At 44.2% G+C, this 18,545-nt stretch overlaps 1 protein-coding gene across 5 annotated transcripts in view; it reads right to left on the minus strand.

Moving 5' to 3' along the window:
- FGGY (FGGY carbohydrate kinase domain containing) overlaps positions 1 to 18,545 on the minus strand; it is a 339,037-nt gene that overhangs the window by 157,367 nt on the left and 163,125 nt on the right. For all 5 annotated transcript variants that reach the window (XM_068239391.1, XM_068239395.1, XM_068239393.1 and 2 more), the window contains exon 8: positions 18,083 to 18,186. In XM_068239391.1, the coding sequence (XP_068095492.1) occupies positions 18,083 to 18,186 (104 nt within the window). The remainder of the gene's footprint in view (positions 1 to 18,082; positions 18,187 to 18,545) is intronic.

The raw sequence follows: 18,545 nt of genomic DNA on the forward strand, positions 1-18,545 counted from the left end.
CCTAGGATGGCTTCAACCTTCACAGATGTTGGAAAACTCCTCCTGTTCACTATGGAAAATAAAAGAAATTCCAGATGCGTCATAAGTGCTCCTCTGTTATATTTCTCTTCCATGTATACTTTTTTTAGGTTGTCTTTTTGTAAACTCATCACAAGTCATCCCACAGAAAGCTGAGCATATAAAGGAAATATATATATATATAATCAGCCAGGTTACCTCTTAATGAACCCAGGGCTGTTTCTAGACATTTGATGCCCTAGGCGAGATGCAGTAATACATAGGAGTAATCCACTGCATTTCACAAAGAAAGGAGGACACTGAGAGCCCAATATGGTGTAGTATGTACTGGCAACATGGTGAATTTGATTAAGCAAGTATAAATATACTCACAAACCAGGGTTACCATCCAGGCAACCAAAGGCAGCTGGGGAGATTAGATCTGACCCCACTCAGGAATAAGAAGTTGCTCTCTGTAGATCGGAAGAAAGGGGTAATAACCCTCCACCACGGAGGCGCTTGGCTTTGTTCAGACCTGCTATTGTTGTATGCTCCGTCTATTGCCTGATGAAGTGGGATCACATCTGCGAAACGGGGTGCACTGCACTTTGACATATGTAAATAAATACATTTTTGTTGAATATTATTAACAGAATCTTGTCTACTTGGAGGAAGTAAGTCCCCCAATGGCTCCTCTATTTACATTTTAGCTAATTTTATCCTTGTGGCGCCTCTGACTGCTTGTTCATTGCATCATTGTGTCTGAGAGAACCTTTTATTTTCAAAATTAGTGGGAGGTATGAAAGTACTGCAGTTTTGCCACGGGGTGTTCCACCGAGAATTTTTTCTATTTTTTTACAAAAGAATACAAAAAAAACAAAACAAGAAAACTTTTCTCTCCTATAATAAATATTAATATCTGACCTTCACACTACTCCTTCCAATCGGAGCAGAAATCCCAACTCATTTTACTGTCCATACAAGATTTCACACGTGCTTCATCCCTCCTCTGGAATGCCCTTCCACAACACATCCGCCACTCTCCAACCTTTGAAATCTTTAAAAGCTCCATTGTCTTTATTGTTTTGTACTCCATGTTTATATACAGTGCCACAGAATTTGTTGCTGCTTTATAAATCAATAATAATTAATATTATCATTGATTTATAAAGTGCCAACTGCCAACATATTAAGTGGCGCTGTAATAATACAATAGCACATAGTTTTCTATTAAAGAGGAAATGTAGTGAAAATAGCGCACTGAATAAAATTGCTTATTTTTTTTTACAATATTAATTTATAAATGATTTAGTCAGTGTTTGACCATTGTAAAATCTTTCCTCTCCCTGATTTACATTCCGAAATTAATCACAGGTGGCGACAACTTTAAAGTCCTGTCAGGTGATCTCTGCGGAATGTTTGATACCAATAACAATAATGCCTGGTCTTCCAGAATGCTTTGGGAGGAGTATTCCGCTTATCTAAACAGTTATAGCCAGTGATGGCTAACCTTGGCACTCCAGCTGTGGTGGAACTACAAGTCCCATGAGGCATTGCAATCCTCTGACAGCTCTAAGCATAACTCGGGGAGGCAGAGGCATGATGGGATTTGTAGTTTTGTTACAGCTGGAGTGCCAAGGTTAGCCATCACTGGTCTAGGCTAAGCATCACTGGGAGGGCGGGGCTACATACAAACATACTGCAATACATACTGTAGATATAGGAAATGTTTCTGATGCTGAAATCAGGACAATTACCATAAAAGTGGCTATCATGAATAATTTACTGTATTCTACTATATGTCACAACAGTGCCTTTTTTAATAATCCTATATGGTAGTTTACATACATTATTGCAGAATCTAACAAAATAGGCATAATAACGAACACTCCCCTCCTCCTGTTTCCACCAAACCCACAACGAAGGGAAAAAAACATAATCACGCCATCAGCATATTTAGTGATATTGAGAACTATTTACTAATATAATACACAGTCAAGAAAAAGAGGAGAGAAAAGAAAGTGAGAACAAAAAAATAGAGATGGCCCAAACAGTTCGCCGGTGAACAGTATTCTGCGAACTTCCGTGTTCGCATTTGTGGCGAACAGCGAACATTTGGCGTGTTCGACCTGCTCCCTATACATCATCATTGAGCTGAACTTTGACCGCTTACCTCACAGTCAGCAAACACATGGCAGCCAATCGGCTAGCACCCCTTCCTGGACCCCCCACCCCCCTATCAAAAAGCAGTTGCGGTGGCCATATTGGATGAATTCTCTGCTGGCTGCTGACTGTTAGTGAGAGCAGGGTCAGACTTGCTGCAGATAGGTAGGGAAAGCATTAGCTAGGTCTGTGTTCTTGTTCTTCACTTGCTGTGAAAGCACCCCAAACAGCCCTTTTAAGGGCTAACACATTAGTCTTCTGTGGTGTGTGTGTGTGTGTGTGTGTGTGTGTGTGTGTGTGTGTGTGTGTGTGTGTGTGTGTGTGTGTGTGTGTGTGTGAAACTCCACAGCCCTCTGACACCCAGAGCTGTGTGCACACTATTGCTGGTGCCTCATTAAGTTACAGGCACAGAACCACTCCAGTGCATTATTATTTCACTGTTTTCTGATAGTATTATTGCATTTCTCTGTGTGAGACACTCCTCAGACCGCTGACACCCAAAGTTGTGCATAATGTGATTTCTGCCCTTAAGAGGTTAAAACCCGACTTTGCAGCAACCCCATAATTTTTGGTGGGACTTTTGGCGTGGATCCCCCTCCGGCATGCCACAGTCCAGGTGTTAGACCCCTTGAAACAACTTTTCCATCACTTTTGTGGCCAGAAACAGTCTTTGTAGGTTTTAAAATCTGCCTTCCCATTGAAGTCTATGGCGGTTTGCCGGTTTCTCAAACATTTGCGGAAGTTCACGTATGGAAAATTTGATTTTCGCGATATCTCTACAAGCAAATAAAAAATCTCCCTGTTCATAAACTGCAACAAGAGGGGCAATATTGTCCTATAGCTGTAATCCATATAATTACTGTATATTATAAGTATACCCTCACATCCGTGGCAATGGTGGGTCCATAACTCAACCCTTCCCCCCACACTGAGGGCTCGTTCACATCATACGCGCTTCCGTGTGCATTTGGAAGCACGTATGACATGGTGACATGCAGGAAAGGCAGAAGGGCATAGACAGCTCTTCTGCTGTTCACATCTACTGCGCTGCACAGCAGTACGATGCGCTATGAAGCACTTGCGTACTGCTGTCTGCATTTTACTCGCAAGCACAGAGCTGATCCCATCACTGTCTATGGATGGGATCAGCAGCGCAGATGGCGTGCAATCGTACCTGTACGCGATGCGTTCTGATCTCACTGCCATCTGCGCTAAGTAGGTGTGAAGGAGGCCTAAGGTTTTGACATTTTTGCACAACACAATGTCAATCAACCAAGAAGACACTTTCAATAGCTTTGTTATCATAGTAAGAGACTTAAAAACACCAGTTAAAGAAACACCTTAACAACATATAGAATGCACTAAATTATTCAGGATATCCACTTTTACAATAATTTTCCTGATTTCAGCATCAGAAACACTTCCTATAGCTATAAATTGTTGTATATTGTTTGTAACCCAACCCTTTCAGTGGTGCTTAGTCTAGACTGATAAGATATGTGTGGAATTTTGACAACGCCCCACTCTCCTCGGCATTCTGGATGACCTGGTATATTTTGTACTGGTTTTAGAAATCTCAGAGACAAACATTCCACAGAGATCACCTGACAGGACTAAAGATTTTACCACCTATGATAAATGATTAACGAGTACAAATCAGGGAGAGGAAAGATTTTGCAATTGGCAAACACTGACTTAATCATTTATACATGAATATTGTAAAAAATAAGCAATTTTATTCAACTTTTTGGCAATTTTTCAGCTTCCCCAATAAGTTGCATAGTAACACAAATCAAACAGGAAAATATGCAGACCTGCCGTCCGAATTGTAAATGCAGAAAATTTGCCAACATAGATTCGCACACAATTTGAAATACAATGTGATGCCATTGAAATACATTTCGTATGGGACAAATGATTTTTCGCAAATTCGCAAAACGGACGTGATTTATAAAGGATACCCGAGCTGAAAGAAAAATATGAAGCTTTACTTACCTGGAGGGTCTTCCAGCCTCTGGAAGTCTATCTGTCCAGCACTGCAGTTCTGCTGCCCTCCGATGCGCCACTTGCCCCTCTGAAAGATCCTCAACTCAGCTGTGGCCACTAGCTTCTGCAAATGCGTGGGCGTGTCTGCGCTCCTCTCTCGATTGTGATCCCGAGGCTAACGTTAATTAACAGTAATGGGCTTGCACAGTTCACAAATACTTAAACTGCGCAAGCACAGAATGCTCCCAGACACAGAAGCGCAATGTTTGGGAGGGGCTAGCGGCGCACTGGAAGGCAGGAGAACTGCAGCGCTGGACCAGATAGACCTCTAGGGGCTGGAGGAAGCCCCAGGTAAGCAAATCGAAGTGAAAAGAATATGGAGGCTGCCATATTTATTTCCTTTTAAATAATGCCAGTTGCCTGGCAGCCCTGCGCCTTATCTGCATATGTGCAGAATGTAGGAGGAAAAGACTGGCACTAGATGAGGGCAAGAAGACACTGGGTTCACCAGATTGAGTACTCCATGCCACAACGTGCTCTCAGAGACATACAAATGCGTCTGAAAAGAGAGGGAGAATATGCTTGTTTAGGGTCTATGGCTAAAAGTACTAGAGGCAGAAGATCAGCAGGATAGCCAGGCAACTAGTATTGTTTTAAAGGAAATAAATATGTCAGCCTCCATTTCCCTTATGTTACAGTTGTCCTTTAAAGCGGAACTTTAACTAAGGATTGAACTTCATTCCAATCAGTAGCTGATGCCCCCTTTCCCAGAAGAAGTCTTTGCCTTTTCTCGATTAGATCCTAAGGGGAGTCTGTAAGGCTGATATTGTGGTGAAACCCCTCCCACAAGGTGATGTCATGACCAAGGTCCTAACAGTTTGTTGCATGTGAACCTCATTGCATTGTGGGAAATAACAGCTTTTTCCAACTGCCAAGCAAGAAATATCTCCCTCTGTGCATCAAAGTCTCAGTAACAGACATTCCTGCAGAGATCACCCGGCAGAACTAAGGATGCACCTGTGATAAATTTCAGAATGTAAATCAGGAAGAGGAAAGATTTTACAATGGGCAAACACTGACTACATAATCTCTAAATGAATATTGTAAAAAAAATAAGCAATTTTATTAACTATGCTATTTTCACTTTAGTTTCGATATCCTTCTTTCAGATTGCATATCCTTTAAAATCATGTCCTTTTTGCGATGTTGTGAATCCCGACTTAAAAGTAGTTTATTGGTTATATTTGTCTGAAGGCAGCACAGCAGTATATTGTACTGGAAGCCTGTGTTCCCTATTGTTTGCTCTCTCTCTGTGAATATATGAATATATTGCCATGACTGCTTCTCATAGCAACCAGTAATGTGTTTACAGTTTCTTCAGTTGATTCAGCTGTTCATGGCGTACTATGCGAGCTCACAGAGGGAGAGCGCGCTCCTCCTGCTACCCTTCCCTTCCCCCCTGCCCTCCAAACTCCGCAAAAGTGAATGATTCCCATATACATCATAATCAAGCAATGTTCTTATAAACTGCCCAGACTGTATTTTGGCTGAAAGCCCCGCTTTTTATTCCAAGTCAAATAAGTTCACTCTTAATTTCTGCCACCCGGTTTCCCCATCTATACCATTCACACTGCTGGTGAATGCCAATATTCAGGACTAGACCGGAGCTGCGGCCGTAACCTGCAACACTGCACCTTGTCTGTGCTTCTACAGGCCCATCTGTTTTTGTGGATTTAATTCACCTGTTGGTTTTAATCTACCTGGGCTGCGTACGAGAGGAATCGTCGCTGGGAGACTTGGGTGTAGGATACAGCCACTCGGATCAGTGAATAATGGCGCACAGCGCCTATGCATAAAGATGGCGCTGCATTAAAAAGATACGCTTATCGCTGTTTATCGTTAGTACTGCATAATAATGGCGCACAGGGAAAAAAGAAGAAAAATGTCACACAGTAACGTTATTTATCAATAGCACCGTTCATATGCCAAACAGCAGACGTTATTGCGCACAGTAACGTTATTTATCAATAGCTAACCTACATAAGCCAAACTGCAAAAGTTATTTAACTGCAAAACGGTGAATGGATTTAATGTAACACTGTCAAGGTTAGGGTTAGGCACCACCAGGGGAGATTTAGGGTTAGGCACCACCAGGGAGGTCTTAGGTTAGGCACCACCAGGGGGTGCTTAGGGTTAGGCACCTCCAGGAGGGTGCTTAGGGTTAGGCACCTACAGGGGGGTGCTTAGGGTTAGGCACCACCAGGGGGTTGGTTAGGGTTAGGCACCACCAGTGGGGTCTTAGGGTTAGGCACCACCAGGGGGGTGGTTAGGGTTAGGCACCACCAGGGGGGTGGTTAGGGTTAAGGTGCGTACACACGCCGGACTGGAGGCAACGACGGGTCCGTCGTTACCTCCCGCTGGGTGGGCGTGCCAACGACAGTCCGGCGTGTGTACGCACTGTCGGCAGACTGATCCGGCTGCTTCTGAGCGATCCGCCGGGCGGATCGCTCAGAAGCAGCCGTATCAGTCTGCTGACAGTGCGTACACACGCCGGACTGTCATTGGCACGCCCACCCAGCGGGAGGTAACGACGGACCCGTCGTTGCCTCCAGTCCGGCGTGTGTACGCACCTTTAGGCACCACCAGGGGGGTGGTTAGGGGTTAGGGATAGGTACAGAGAGGGTTCTGTGTGTTAACACTAAATAACGATAAGGCTTTAACGCTAAATAACGATAAGGCTTTATTGTTAAATAGCGATAAGCGACAAACGGATTAGCGGCAACACCATGCGGCATTATTCGCAGGCGCCATTTTCAGATGGATCCACAGCCGGTATGGCTTATCCTGCTCCTCCACAAGTTCCCGGCGACATTAAATACTATTCCTTCTCCAGGCCGCCATGGATGGTGGGGAATGAAATAATTCAGCTTCCAGCAATTGATGAAGGCTGAATTATAGTGTTTTATAAGTAACGTTAGCAAAGTTACTCACTGTAATTCCTATTACGGCCTATGGTGGCGCCGGCTGTGTCCAAATCTCCTGCGCTGGAATGGAAGTGTTCGACCTGAGCTGGTTGTTGATCGAAGATCGCCTGATAGGGCTTAAGATGGCCGGTAACGATACAGTTTAGCGAACAATTGTTTACAAACAATTATTCATATGATTGATCAGAGATGATTGCTTGGGACCACTAACAGAAAAAAATGCCCTAACCAATCTGATCAAATTAATGAAATTGATACGATTTTCGGATCGAGCCCATCAATCTGATCTATTGGTTAAGAGATTTTTGTCTGTTGGTGGTCCCATACAATCATTTCCAATCGATCATACGAATAATCATTTGTAAGCGATCGTTAGCTGGCAATGTGACAATGGGGCAGCGCATGTGCGAGTGACATCCAAAGGGCAGATTAGTATTTGCACAATGGACTCGTTTATTGCTAGGTGTCACGGACGGGCCGAGGTAGAGGCGACAGAGGCTCAAGTCTCAGGGCGCAGTGTAGGAGGGGGCGCACAACTCACTCAGCTATCATTCCCCTATTGTGTTTGAAGCAGAGAGAAATAAGAAAAGGGGATACCTGGCAGTGACTGCAAGTCAGGTTACTAGAGATTAGCAGTGATGGCTAACCTTGGCACTCCAGCTGTGACAAAACTACAAATCCCATCATGCCTCTGCCTTCCTGAGTTATGCTTAGAGCTGTCAGAGTATTGCAATGCCTCATGGGACTTGTAGTTCCACCACAGCTGGAGAACCAAGGTTAGCCATCACTGGATTAAGGTGTTGGGTGAGTTTTGGAGCCCGGGGGCGCCACTTAGTCTTAAGCTAAGTACCCACGGGGGTACAATTGTAGCTGTCGCCGCACACGGGAGCGTGTGCGCGACAGTTCGGCGGCAGTTCGGCGACAGCTCGTCGCCAAATCCCTCTGCATCCACACGGCAGCAGAGGGATTAGCGATGCGGCGAAAGCTGTCGCCGAGTTTCCTCCCCCCCGCCGGAAGCTCCGTGTGGTGTGTGTGGGTAGCTGTCGCTAGCCCGCATACACATGCGGGGCTAGCGACAGTTCCGGCGAGGTTGCGGCGACGACTGTAGCCTGCGATTGAACATGTCAATCGCCTGGCGACAGCTCCGACGGGCGACGGTTCGGGGCGCGCGCATCATACACACGGGGGAACTGTCGCCGCAACACGCGCGTGCCACGCGGTTGCGGCGACGGCCGTCCCCCGTGAGGATGGGCCTTAACAGCAATCAGTGTGTGTCGGCTGGGGTAGGAGGGATGGAGGTGCGCACTTTGGTGTCTCAGCCCTGGGTGCTGGAGGTCCTTGTCCCGGCTTTGCTTGTTGTTGAATGATACATCGTGGCATTGCTTTAACAGCTTTACACATGCTAGATTCATAAACCTCGTACACATGCTAGATTCGTAAGCCTCGTACACATGCTAGATTCGTAAGCCTCGTACACATGCTAGATGAAACTCTACCGAGGTGGCCAATAACAACTGCTTCTGCTGAGAATCTAGATTGTGTACAGCAGTACCCTGATGCTCCCCACCTCAACCAATGATTAGCCTGGCAGATCAATTCAGCCAGGAGCTGACTGAGAGCATTGCTCTCCCCACTCACCCCGCCCTCCGCGCGACATCCCTCCTGCAGACTAGCAACATGTCCGTACAGTGAACGCATGCTGAATTCTCATCCCCTACGCAATTGTGCAATGCAAACAGCAAAGCATCAAACACTGTTGAAAATAGGAGATTGCTATTTATGTCAATGATTCACCTACCTTTACAAGATCAGGATTGCTAATTTTTGGGTGGATATGTGCAATTACCCGGAACAGTCTGGATGATCCAAACATACAATAGTATTTGAATTGAACTTTTTTGTGATTTGGAGGAGTAATAACCATTTATACGACCTTCTATTTAGCCGGGGAAAGTTGTGCTCCTGAGAAAGTGAACGTCATTTGTCATAGGGTTCACGAAACGCGTCGGAAAAAATCTGAAATTATCTCGACAGGCATTTTGACAGTGTTGTTGATACGGGTATTTATTGTCCCTATTACTGTATCCGGCAGACCGTGTTAGGCCTGAGCGGTAACATAGGGACTTGATTCTGTTATAAATTCACCCATATAGGGTTGATCTTGTAATTATTGTAATAATCGTGTATTTACACATTTTTGTGATGGTCTTTGCCTATAAGAAAAAGTGTATTTGTGTGTTTTTAACATGAGATAAAATGTGATTTTATTGGTTAACAAATTATTTGACTCAATGTTTACCTAGTTAACCCTTGATCTATTTAAACAAGTTGGATTTCACTAAAAATCCCTAATTTAATATCAAGACTGGCATCTTGTTTGGGATATGGGGTTATCTGTGATATAATAAAATAATAGTTATTGTTTAACCCATGTAATCATTTGATCGGAAATATTGGGTGGTCTTGGTTCAAAACATGTCCGTACAGGGTTGGCTCTGCGCTATGACTGATCAAGCCCTGAACCCTGCCAAGCGACATGCCTCTAAGAGGCTTTAAAGGAAACCAGAGATGAACGCTTTAGCACAAAAAAAAAACATATCCCTCGATAGATTTTACAAAATAAATACTATACCTGGTATTTTCGGCGCTCTGGTGTACCGTTTTTTGTGGGTTTTTTTTTTTACTAAAACTCCATGCAAAACACAGTTCATCAGAAAAGCATATTATTTAGTGGGCTGTGTGCAAAATGAAATCACCATTTCTAAAAACCTCTTATGAATAACAAATATAGATTTACAAGAAAATGTTTTTCAATATACCCTTACATTAGCAGCTCCTTCCATCTCATCACAGCTCTCTGTGATGCTGCAAATATACAGAACAGGAAAGCAAAGCCAGAAGGGGGCAGGCTGGTGCTTGAAAAGACATCAGAGAAGACAGACTCAGCTATAATGATTCCTGAGCAAAGCCAGAGCTCAGTTGGGGATTTTATCAGGGCTGATTAGAAGCAAGCTGAGCAGTGAAGAATGAAACAGAGAGCAGGGTAGGTGTTTTCTCTAATGTTCCCACTGATATATATGGTAAAATACGAGGGTGCGTAGTCTCTGTCTAATTTTTGGAATTAAGCCTTAAAGCGCAACAAAGCTCAAAACTTCCTCTCTGCTTTAAAAGACTAGCCAAGCATGATAACCTTCATGGGAAGAAGAAAATCTTCATTACAATGTATGAAAAATCCTAAAAGAAAGGTTTACGTGATTTCACTTTTACAGAAGGCACTGAAATGTGTTAAGCCCCAGTGTTCACTACATGGAGAGATGCCCAGCCAGAGCTCTCCTGCCTTTTATTTACAGTTGCTGATAAGAACTAATTAGACATTTTAATCTACCTTAACAAACAGAACACAAAGCAGTGAATTTCTTCAACAACTATAAAGCCTCAACTACACGGGTAGATGAGGCTGCGATCCGGCGGCTCGATTAGCCGCCGGATCGCCTCTTCCGCGTCCCCGTGCGCGCTCTCCGCGTCCCCGCTCGCCATGCATGTGCCGCATTCGATTCCCCGCTCGTCCACGCCGGCGCCGCTTATCTTCCGCTCGATTCCCTGCCATTGTCCCCTCGCGGGGATCGAGCAGGGAATGGGCAGTGGGTAGTTCCGTCCTGTCGGATCTTATCAATCGAGCCGCATCAGCGACTCGATTGATAAGGCACATCGGAGCCTCATCTACCCGTTTAGATGAGGCTTAAAAGGTGGCCATACACTGGTCGATTTGCCATCAGATTCGACCAAAAGATAGATCCCTCTCTAATCGAATCTGATCAGAGAGGGATCGTATGGCCACCTTACTGCAAACAGATTGTGAATCGATTTCAGCCTGAAACCGATTCACCATCTGCTGAGCTGCCGCCTGTCCCTCCCCCCGCATACATTACCTGAAGCCTGGTCCCGGCATCTTCTCAGCATCGGCTCCCGGCTGGCATCTTCTCCCATCACCTTCCGCATCACACATACGCGTATAACTTTCTGTCACTCCGGTGACAGCGGAAGTTCAAATAGAGCGCCCTCTATTTGTACTTCCGCTGTCACTGCAGTGACACAGGAAGTTATACACTGATGCCGTGATGCAGAAGGTGATGGGAGAAGATGCCAGCCGGGAGGTGACAGCGCTGACTCACGCTGGCGGAGCAGGTAATGTATACCTGCTGTATTGCGTCGGTCGTCGGGCATTCGAACGCCGCTATCAACACACTCCCAACCCGCCGGCGACTGAGAAAAATCTTCCGCATGGATAGATCGACGGGAGTCGACAGGAACGATGGATTTCGGACGGAAATCCATCGTTCTGTCAGCGGTGTGCGCAGTGATTTCACGGCCGTTTCGATCACTGTGATCGAAACGGCCGTATTTCGGCTGTAAATCGTTAGGTGTATGGGCCCCTTAAGTGGTATAAAAACTTTTCCTTGTGTGCTGTGCAAAAGTTTGGGTCTGCATTAGGCTAGGTGCTAACATAGCAGAAACGCTAGCGTTGCGGAAAACACTGTGTTTTTGCCGCTAATGGAAGTCTATGGGCCGCAGGAAAAAATGCATGGATGCGTGCGTTTTAAAAAAAAAAACAGGTTTTGTTGCATATTCATCAAAAACGCAGCAAAAATGCACATTATGAAAGTCAATGGGAACGCAATGGTATGCATTTTTCACGCGTTTTTATATGCGCTTTTTCCCCCAAAAATTGTTTTGTGATGCATTTCCGCTTCCTATTGTCTTCCTAGTGATTTGCATAAATGGAAATATAAAAATGCATGAAAAACGCATATAAAATGCACATGTGTTTTGTATATGTCAACCGCAAACGCATTAAAACGCACGCAAAACGCATCTGCGGTACAAAATGCACCAAGAAGGTAGTAAAAATGTACTAGTTTAGTACAGCGCTCTACATCAGCCAGAAAAAGGTCCAAAATATAACACAGCCCAGTTCCTTGGTATACCAAGACAGTCCACTTTAAAGTCCACAAATTCAGGCCTCCACAACAATAGTAGGTATCACGCTCACCAAATGTGATGGCTAATTGATTATGATCAGCATAAACAGCGTATTGCAGATTACATCTCACAATCCCTTAGCCTTCTTCTTATGCGTACCTCAAAACAGAGAAGAATACATAGCGTAATACTGCTTTAAAGAGGAACTAAAGTGAAAATAATGTAGTAAAAAAAAAGTGCTTCATTTTTACCATAATTATGTATAAATGATTTAGTCAGTGTTTGCTCATTGTAAAATCTTTCCTCTCCCCGATTTACATTCTGACATTTATTACATGGTGACATTTTTACTGTGGGCAGGTTATGTAGCTGCTCCAAGCTGTTTTGGCTGTTAGAGACAGCTGTAAACAGCAATTTCCATTGTAACAAACTGCCAAAGTACCAAGGTACTCAGAGCTTCTTGTGGGAGGGGTTTCAGCACAAAATCAGTCATACAGCGCCCTCTGATGGTCTGTTTGTGAAAAGCATTATATTTCTCATGTAAAAGGGGGTATCAGCTACTGATTGGGATAAAGTTCAATTCTAGGTTGGAGTTTCTCTTTAACCACTTGAGGACCCACCCTTTACCCCCCCTTAAGGACCAGCGCTGTGTTGAGTGATCTGTGCTGGGTGGGCTCTGCAGCCCCCAGCACAGATCATGTAACAGGCAGAGAGATCAGATCACCCCCCTTTTTTCCCCACTAGGGGGATGATGTGCTGGGGGGGTCCGATCTCTCCTGCCTGCATGTGGCTGGCGGGGGGGGCACCTCAAAGCCCCCCTCCGCGGCGAAATTCCCCCCTCCCTCTCCTACCTGCTCCCCCCCCCCCCCCCGGAGATCAGGGCTGCACAGGACGCTATCCGTCCTGTGCAGCCAGTGACAGGACGTCCCCTGTCACATGGCGGCGATCCCCGGCCGCTGATTGGCCGGGGATCGCCGATCTGCCTTACGGCGCTGCTGCGCAGCAGCGCCGTACAATGTAAACAAAGCGGATTATTTCCGCTTGTGTTTACATTTAGCCTGCGGAGCCCCCCGCCGTGAATTGACAGGAAGCAGCCGCTCGCGCGAGCGGCTGCTTCCTGATTAATCAGCCTGCAGCTGGCGACGCAATACTGCGTCGCTGGTCCTGCAGCTGCCACTTTGCCGACGCGCGGTATGAGTGCGCGGTCGGCAAGTGGTTAAGACAGGTGAATGCACACCTCCACAGCTGTGACTGGTCACCCATGTGCTCAATGTGTAAACACCACACTCCCCGTGTGCACACTCGTTTCAGCTGCGGGCTCACCAGATAAAATTGATGACCATATGATAGGCCAGCTTTCTACGCATATAACAATCAGATCTCATCCTTTGTCCAGAAGCGGAGCCTTCTCCCTTAACAGACTCAAAATAAAGCTGCTATAGTGTAATATCGTTTATTAAAAGTTTTAAAGTTAAGTAGTACACTCACATTTAGGAATAAAACCATGCGCATATAATGAAAATCATCCGGATGTCCTCTCTGTTGCCAGTCTCGCGTCTCCACTCAGCGCTACGAGGCCACGGCCTACCGGTTTTCGTTTTATGACTCATCAGGGGCTTGCCATCGTAGCTGCGTGGAGACGCTTTAACCTTGCTCATATGTAAATTACTTCCTAGTTACGGCAGCCATTACGCAGCGGCTCAGAGTGATGGGTGCAGCATAATCTGATAACAGATCATGCTCTGCACTCCTGTAACCCTTCCTCATTGCCATGCATATGTACATAAAACATTAAGATACAATGCCTCATTAACATAAACACTAAAATAACAACAAATATTACTACAAAACCCGATCCCTAGCAGCATTATAACACACCCACCTTAGTTGTAACTCAATTTCTACTTCCCAAATCCATTTTACTTCTAACATGAAAATAATCACTTTTTTTTTAAGACACAAGCCTCTATTAGAGCTGCATAACAGTGCATAATATCATTTCATCTTAGTTACACCAGCATGTGACAAATGTCCCTGGACAAATGTTTACCAACCCATAAGTAATACAGTACTAATTAACTTCAAAAATTAAATTACATAAAAGTGAAAAAATGTACACAACATAAAATGAAAATATGACATAAGACGCAGCCTTTAATTTTATATTATGTATGCACCCAGCCTGTAGGTTGCCACATACTGACTGAGGTCTATATCAGCCAGTCCAAACACAACAGACAGACCCACTGTTCACACTGCTTAACCACTTAGCAACTTCTGCCACGCTTTTCTACGTCCTTGTTTACAAACACCTATAAACACATGTAAATATTTGGTTCTGTTTTCTATTTTTAGAAAACTGAGTACGTATAGCACCATCTTGTGGCCAAAAAGTAAAACTACTTCCAAATACACCATTATTCACTTACCATAGAAAAATTAAATACATTTTCATTATTTTTGAAACTCCTTCATCCCTAATCCAAAGTTAAATATTATCGCCATACTTTGTACTAGGGACACAATTTAAACATTGTAATAACCGGGACAAATGGGCAAATAAAATGTGTCTGTTTTATCTACAATAGCACATTTTATTTTTAAACTACAATGGCAGAAAGCTGAGAAATTGTGTTTTTTTTTTTCATTTTTTTCTTCTTCTTCCCTGTCAAATGCATATAAAATAAAATAATTCTTAGCATAAAGTACTGCCCAAAGGAAGCCTAGTTTTTCCCGCAAAAAAATAATGTATAGATCATTTCAGTGTGATAATTAGTGATAACGTTATTACCGAATGAAGGGGAAGAGCTTTTGAAGGGGAAAAAAAACCTGTGGTAGAGAAGTGGTTAATATTAATTCACCAGGTAGTCGACCAGTCCACACCCGGATCCACCAAGGATGCAACAATGCGTTGCAGTAAAACAAGGATGGCTGGATCTCCATCTGGATTTTTGTAATTGTAGTTTGCTTTATTCAAAGTACCACAGTACAAAATACGCAGTGTGACAAAGGGCCATAGGCCGAAATGTTGTGTGCATTTTGTGCTATGATATTTTGAATAAAGACAGGACATGGAACATTCATATTGCGCTTTTTTCTTGGTGGACTCGAAGCACCAGAGGAGTCTTGTCCAAGGTTTCCTCACTGTTTAGGCTGGAAGTCTTGACTAGTCAAGATTCAAACCCTGGTCTCCTGAACCAGTGCACTATCCAGTCACTGATAAAGCAAGCTACAACTGCAAAAATCCAGGTGGAGATCCAGTCATCTTGATTTTGCTTCCTTCTATCAGCCAGGCCAAATTATTTTGATAAATCTTTAGTGGAAATTGATTAAAGACTTTCAGTTGATTCCACAGTGACCCTCATCATGATCTCATCTGGCCAAGATATGGAAGACCATCTTCTGCCCACCAATTACGAAACATTTATTAAATACACACCCTACAAATAAAACGTGAGGATTAAAATCACCAAAGTACTCAAAAGGTTCTCAAAAATGAGGCTGGCCAAAGAGGACTTGGCGAAGAACTATGGGGAGGGAAGCGAGGAGTGGTGGAAAAAACCTGTAAAGAAGAAAAGGCCTTGTCCAAACACAGAGCAATCTGGAGGCATTCTTAGTTGTCCTTTGCTCTACTAGGAGCATCAGTAATAAGTCATGAAAGTCGTCATCAAGGTTTGTAGGATCTCTTCTTTTACGTGCTATAATAATGTCCACTCTAGGAGAACATTTTCTTATTTCCATTGTTGCTGGAAATCTCACTAATGAGCACAAACCAATAAACAGGTGGCATTTTAACTCTGTAAATGTATCCATAGCAACTTTGATAGTTTACAGCAAACGTATTCTCCTCCAACCTCCATAGTCTATACAGTTAACTTGACATAAACATCATAATACGGGAAAGCTGCCATTTTCCCCAAAACCAGACATTTACTAAACATCTGTCTCGCTGGGAACACGGATCCTTTCAGGCCGCGCAATCAGCGTATAGACTGAGATGGACGGCGAGAGTGTCTGAATCCTGGAATCTATAGATTATGTTACAGGCTATTGATATGCCACGGTCTGCCCTGTATAAATAGTCAACCTCTCTCAGCAGCTCAGCCACTCACAGCAGGTTCCGCATGGTGAAGGCCAAAGCCCATTTTGACGGACGTAATACCGGCAATTACAATTAGCAAGGCATTAAAAGTTGTCATGCTTGTGTGGGACTCAGTCATGTCTGCCGGCTGGCTGCAGAACAAGCACTCTTCTTTAATAAGGCAAAACTTCAATGAGAGAAAAATCAGATTTGCAAACTGTCTGACACCTACATGATGCAGTACGTGTGAATGTCAACCTTGTGTAATGCTGATTATTGCACTTGCTGTGTGCAAATATTGTCTGACAGACGTCTACTGTTGTATGGCTGCTTGCAGAGCAGAGCTTCTACCTAAAGCTGGGCACACAAGTCAACTCTCAGAGACACGAATAGTTCTACAGAATACATTCCAATTCTAAATATTTTCTTAGTCTTGTGCAACACTGACTTGCAGACCTTGCTTGTGTCTTTGATTAGTTCCCGTCAAAAAATTCCCTTTAAACGCTACCTGAACTGAGAGGAATATGGAAGGTGCCATATTAATTTCAAATATGGAGAGGAGAAAGCACTTGCACAAAATATAGCAGGGGTGGATACTGCCACACTGGGCTTACCTGCAGCGTGCTCCAAAGGTAGTCCACGATTTCAATCAAAAGAATGGAGGAAGATGGGCACAGCTGCTAAAATACCCTTTATTGTGGTTGGGTATTTTTGGGACACAAAAAAGCTTACAGCAGTGGGGGGAAGGACAGATCTGACAGCTGTTTCGCAGGGGCTAGCCCTACTTCATCAGGTAAATCTAATGCCTAGTACACACCATACAATTTGCTGTGAGATTTTCTGTAAGATTTACCTGCCAGATAGATAATTTCCAACATGTTGGAAATTATCTATCTAACCATCTCTCTACCTAGCAATTAAGCATTGTTCTACTCAGCAGGAGATAACCAGAAGACAATGCACCAGAGATAATGACCAGTCTCCACCAGTACTTTACAGAAAATAATCTAATTACAGAAAATCTTCCAGAAAATCTAATGCTGGGAATACATGGTACGTTTTTGAGCCATTTAGATGGCTCGATTGATAATTCCCGACATGTCCGTTCTCCCGCCCGATCGATTCCGCACTCGATTTCGCATAGGGAACAATGGGAAAAGATAAGAAAAAGAACGAATGGAAGATAAGAGAATCGGGCACGAAATCGAGCGGGGAATTGATCGGGTAGCCTGAAAAACGTACCGTGTATTCCCAGCATAACAGAAAACCTAACAGAACATTGTATGGTGTGTACCTAGCGTAAGTTGTTTAGGTGCATGTATTACATCCCATGCCACCTCAAATGTCCTTCTTGGTCACTTTGCATTGCATTCCGTGTACGCTACAATGAATTGCCCCAGAGTGGACTAGCCTAATCAGCCCACCTGTGCATACGAGGCTACTGGCGTAATACGCACGGTTGGGAAACGCTGACAGATATGATCTAAACAAAGTGATCCCTCATGCGAGACTAATATCAGACCCAGACTAACAGGTTCTCCTCAGAAGAACAAGCTGCACTTTAAACTACTCCGCTTTAATCTGGAAGCCCGATGTGGAATCTCTGAGTGAAGTAGGGAAGCAGACTGCCCTGGGATGCCCCGCAGTCTCTCTACATCCTGCCTAGAGCTGATATTAATAGAGATGAGACATAAATAAAAAACACACAATTTCACGGGTTGTTGGAGTGAAGACAGCGTTCAGAGCAGCCACTGTGACCTCACATACACACACAGCACAATTCACAGAGCAGGGCTGCCGGTCTGGGGGAAACATACTGGAGGGTGAACTGAGGACACGCAGAATGCTGCTGGACGCAGTGACACACAGGACTTATCTGAGCCATACTGACCGCCATGTGACAGGACGATGTTCCACAGATCAGGGCCAGTCGCGACGTGATTGGCTCCTTATCACAAGGGAGATTGTGTCCCGTCACGTCTGCGCCGATCACTCCTTATCAAGGAAAAAACAAAACAGTGAGATGGTGCTGCACAGCACACAAGGCAGAGAGGATTAAAGTGGACCTGAACTCTTGCACAGGACAGAAGGAAAGCATAGAGAAATGCACCCTGTATGTATTTAGAGAGTTTAGCCCCCCTATTTTTAGAGTTTAATTCCCCCTCAACTGTGACTAATCACCACTGTAATTTGATCTCTCAGCCATGTCAGCTCAGGCATCTCCTCTGCCATGCCAGAGCAGCTAATTTGTAAATAAAGAGTGTTAACCCATTGTCTGCTTCCATGAAAGCAGGAAGTAGACACACTGCATATTTATTGCAGGATTTGTATCAGCTGCAACAAGGGCATTTTTT

This window comes from Hyperolius riggenbachi, chromosome 6, assembly GCF_040937935.1.
Source record: "Hyperolius riggenbachi isolate aHypRig1 chromosome 6, aHypRig1.pri, whole genome shotgun sequence".
NCBI classification, from domain to species: Eukaryota; Metazoa; Chordata; class Amphibia; order Anura; family Hyperoliidae; genus Hyperolius; species Hyperolius riggenbachi.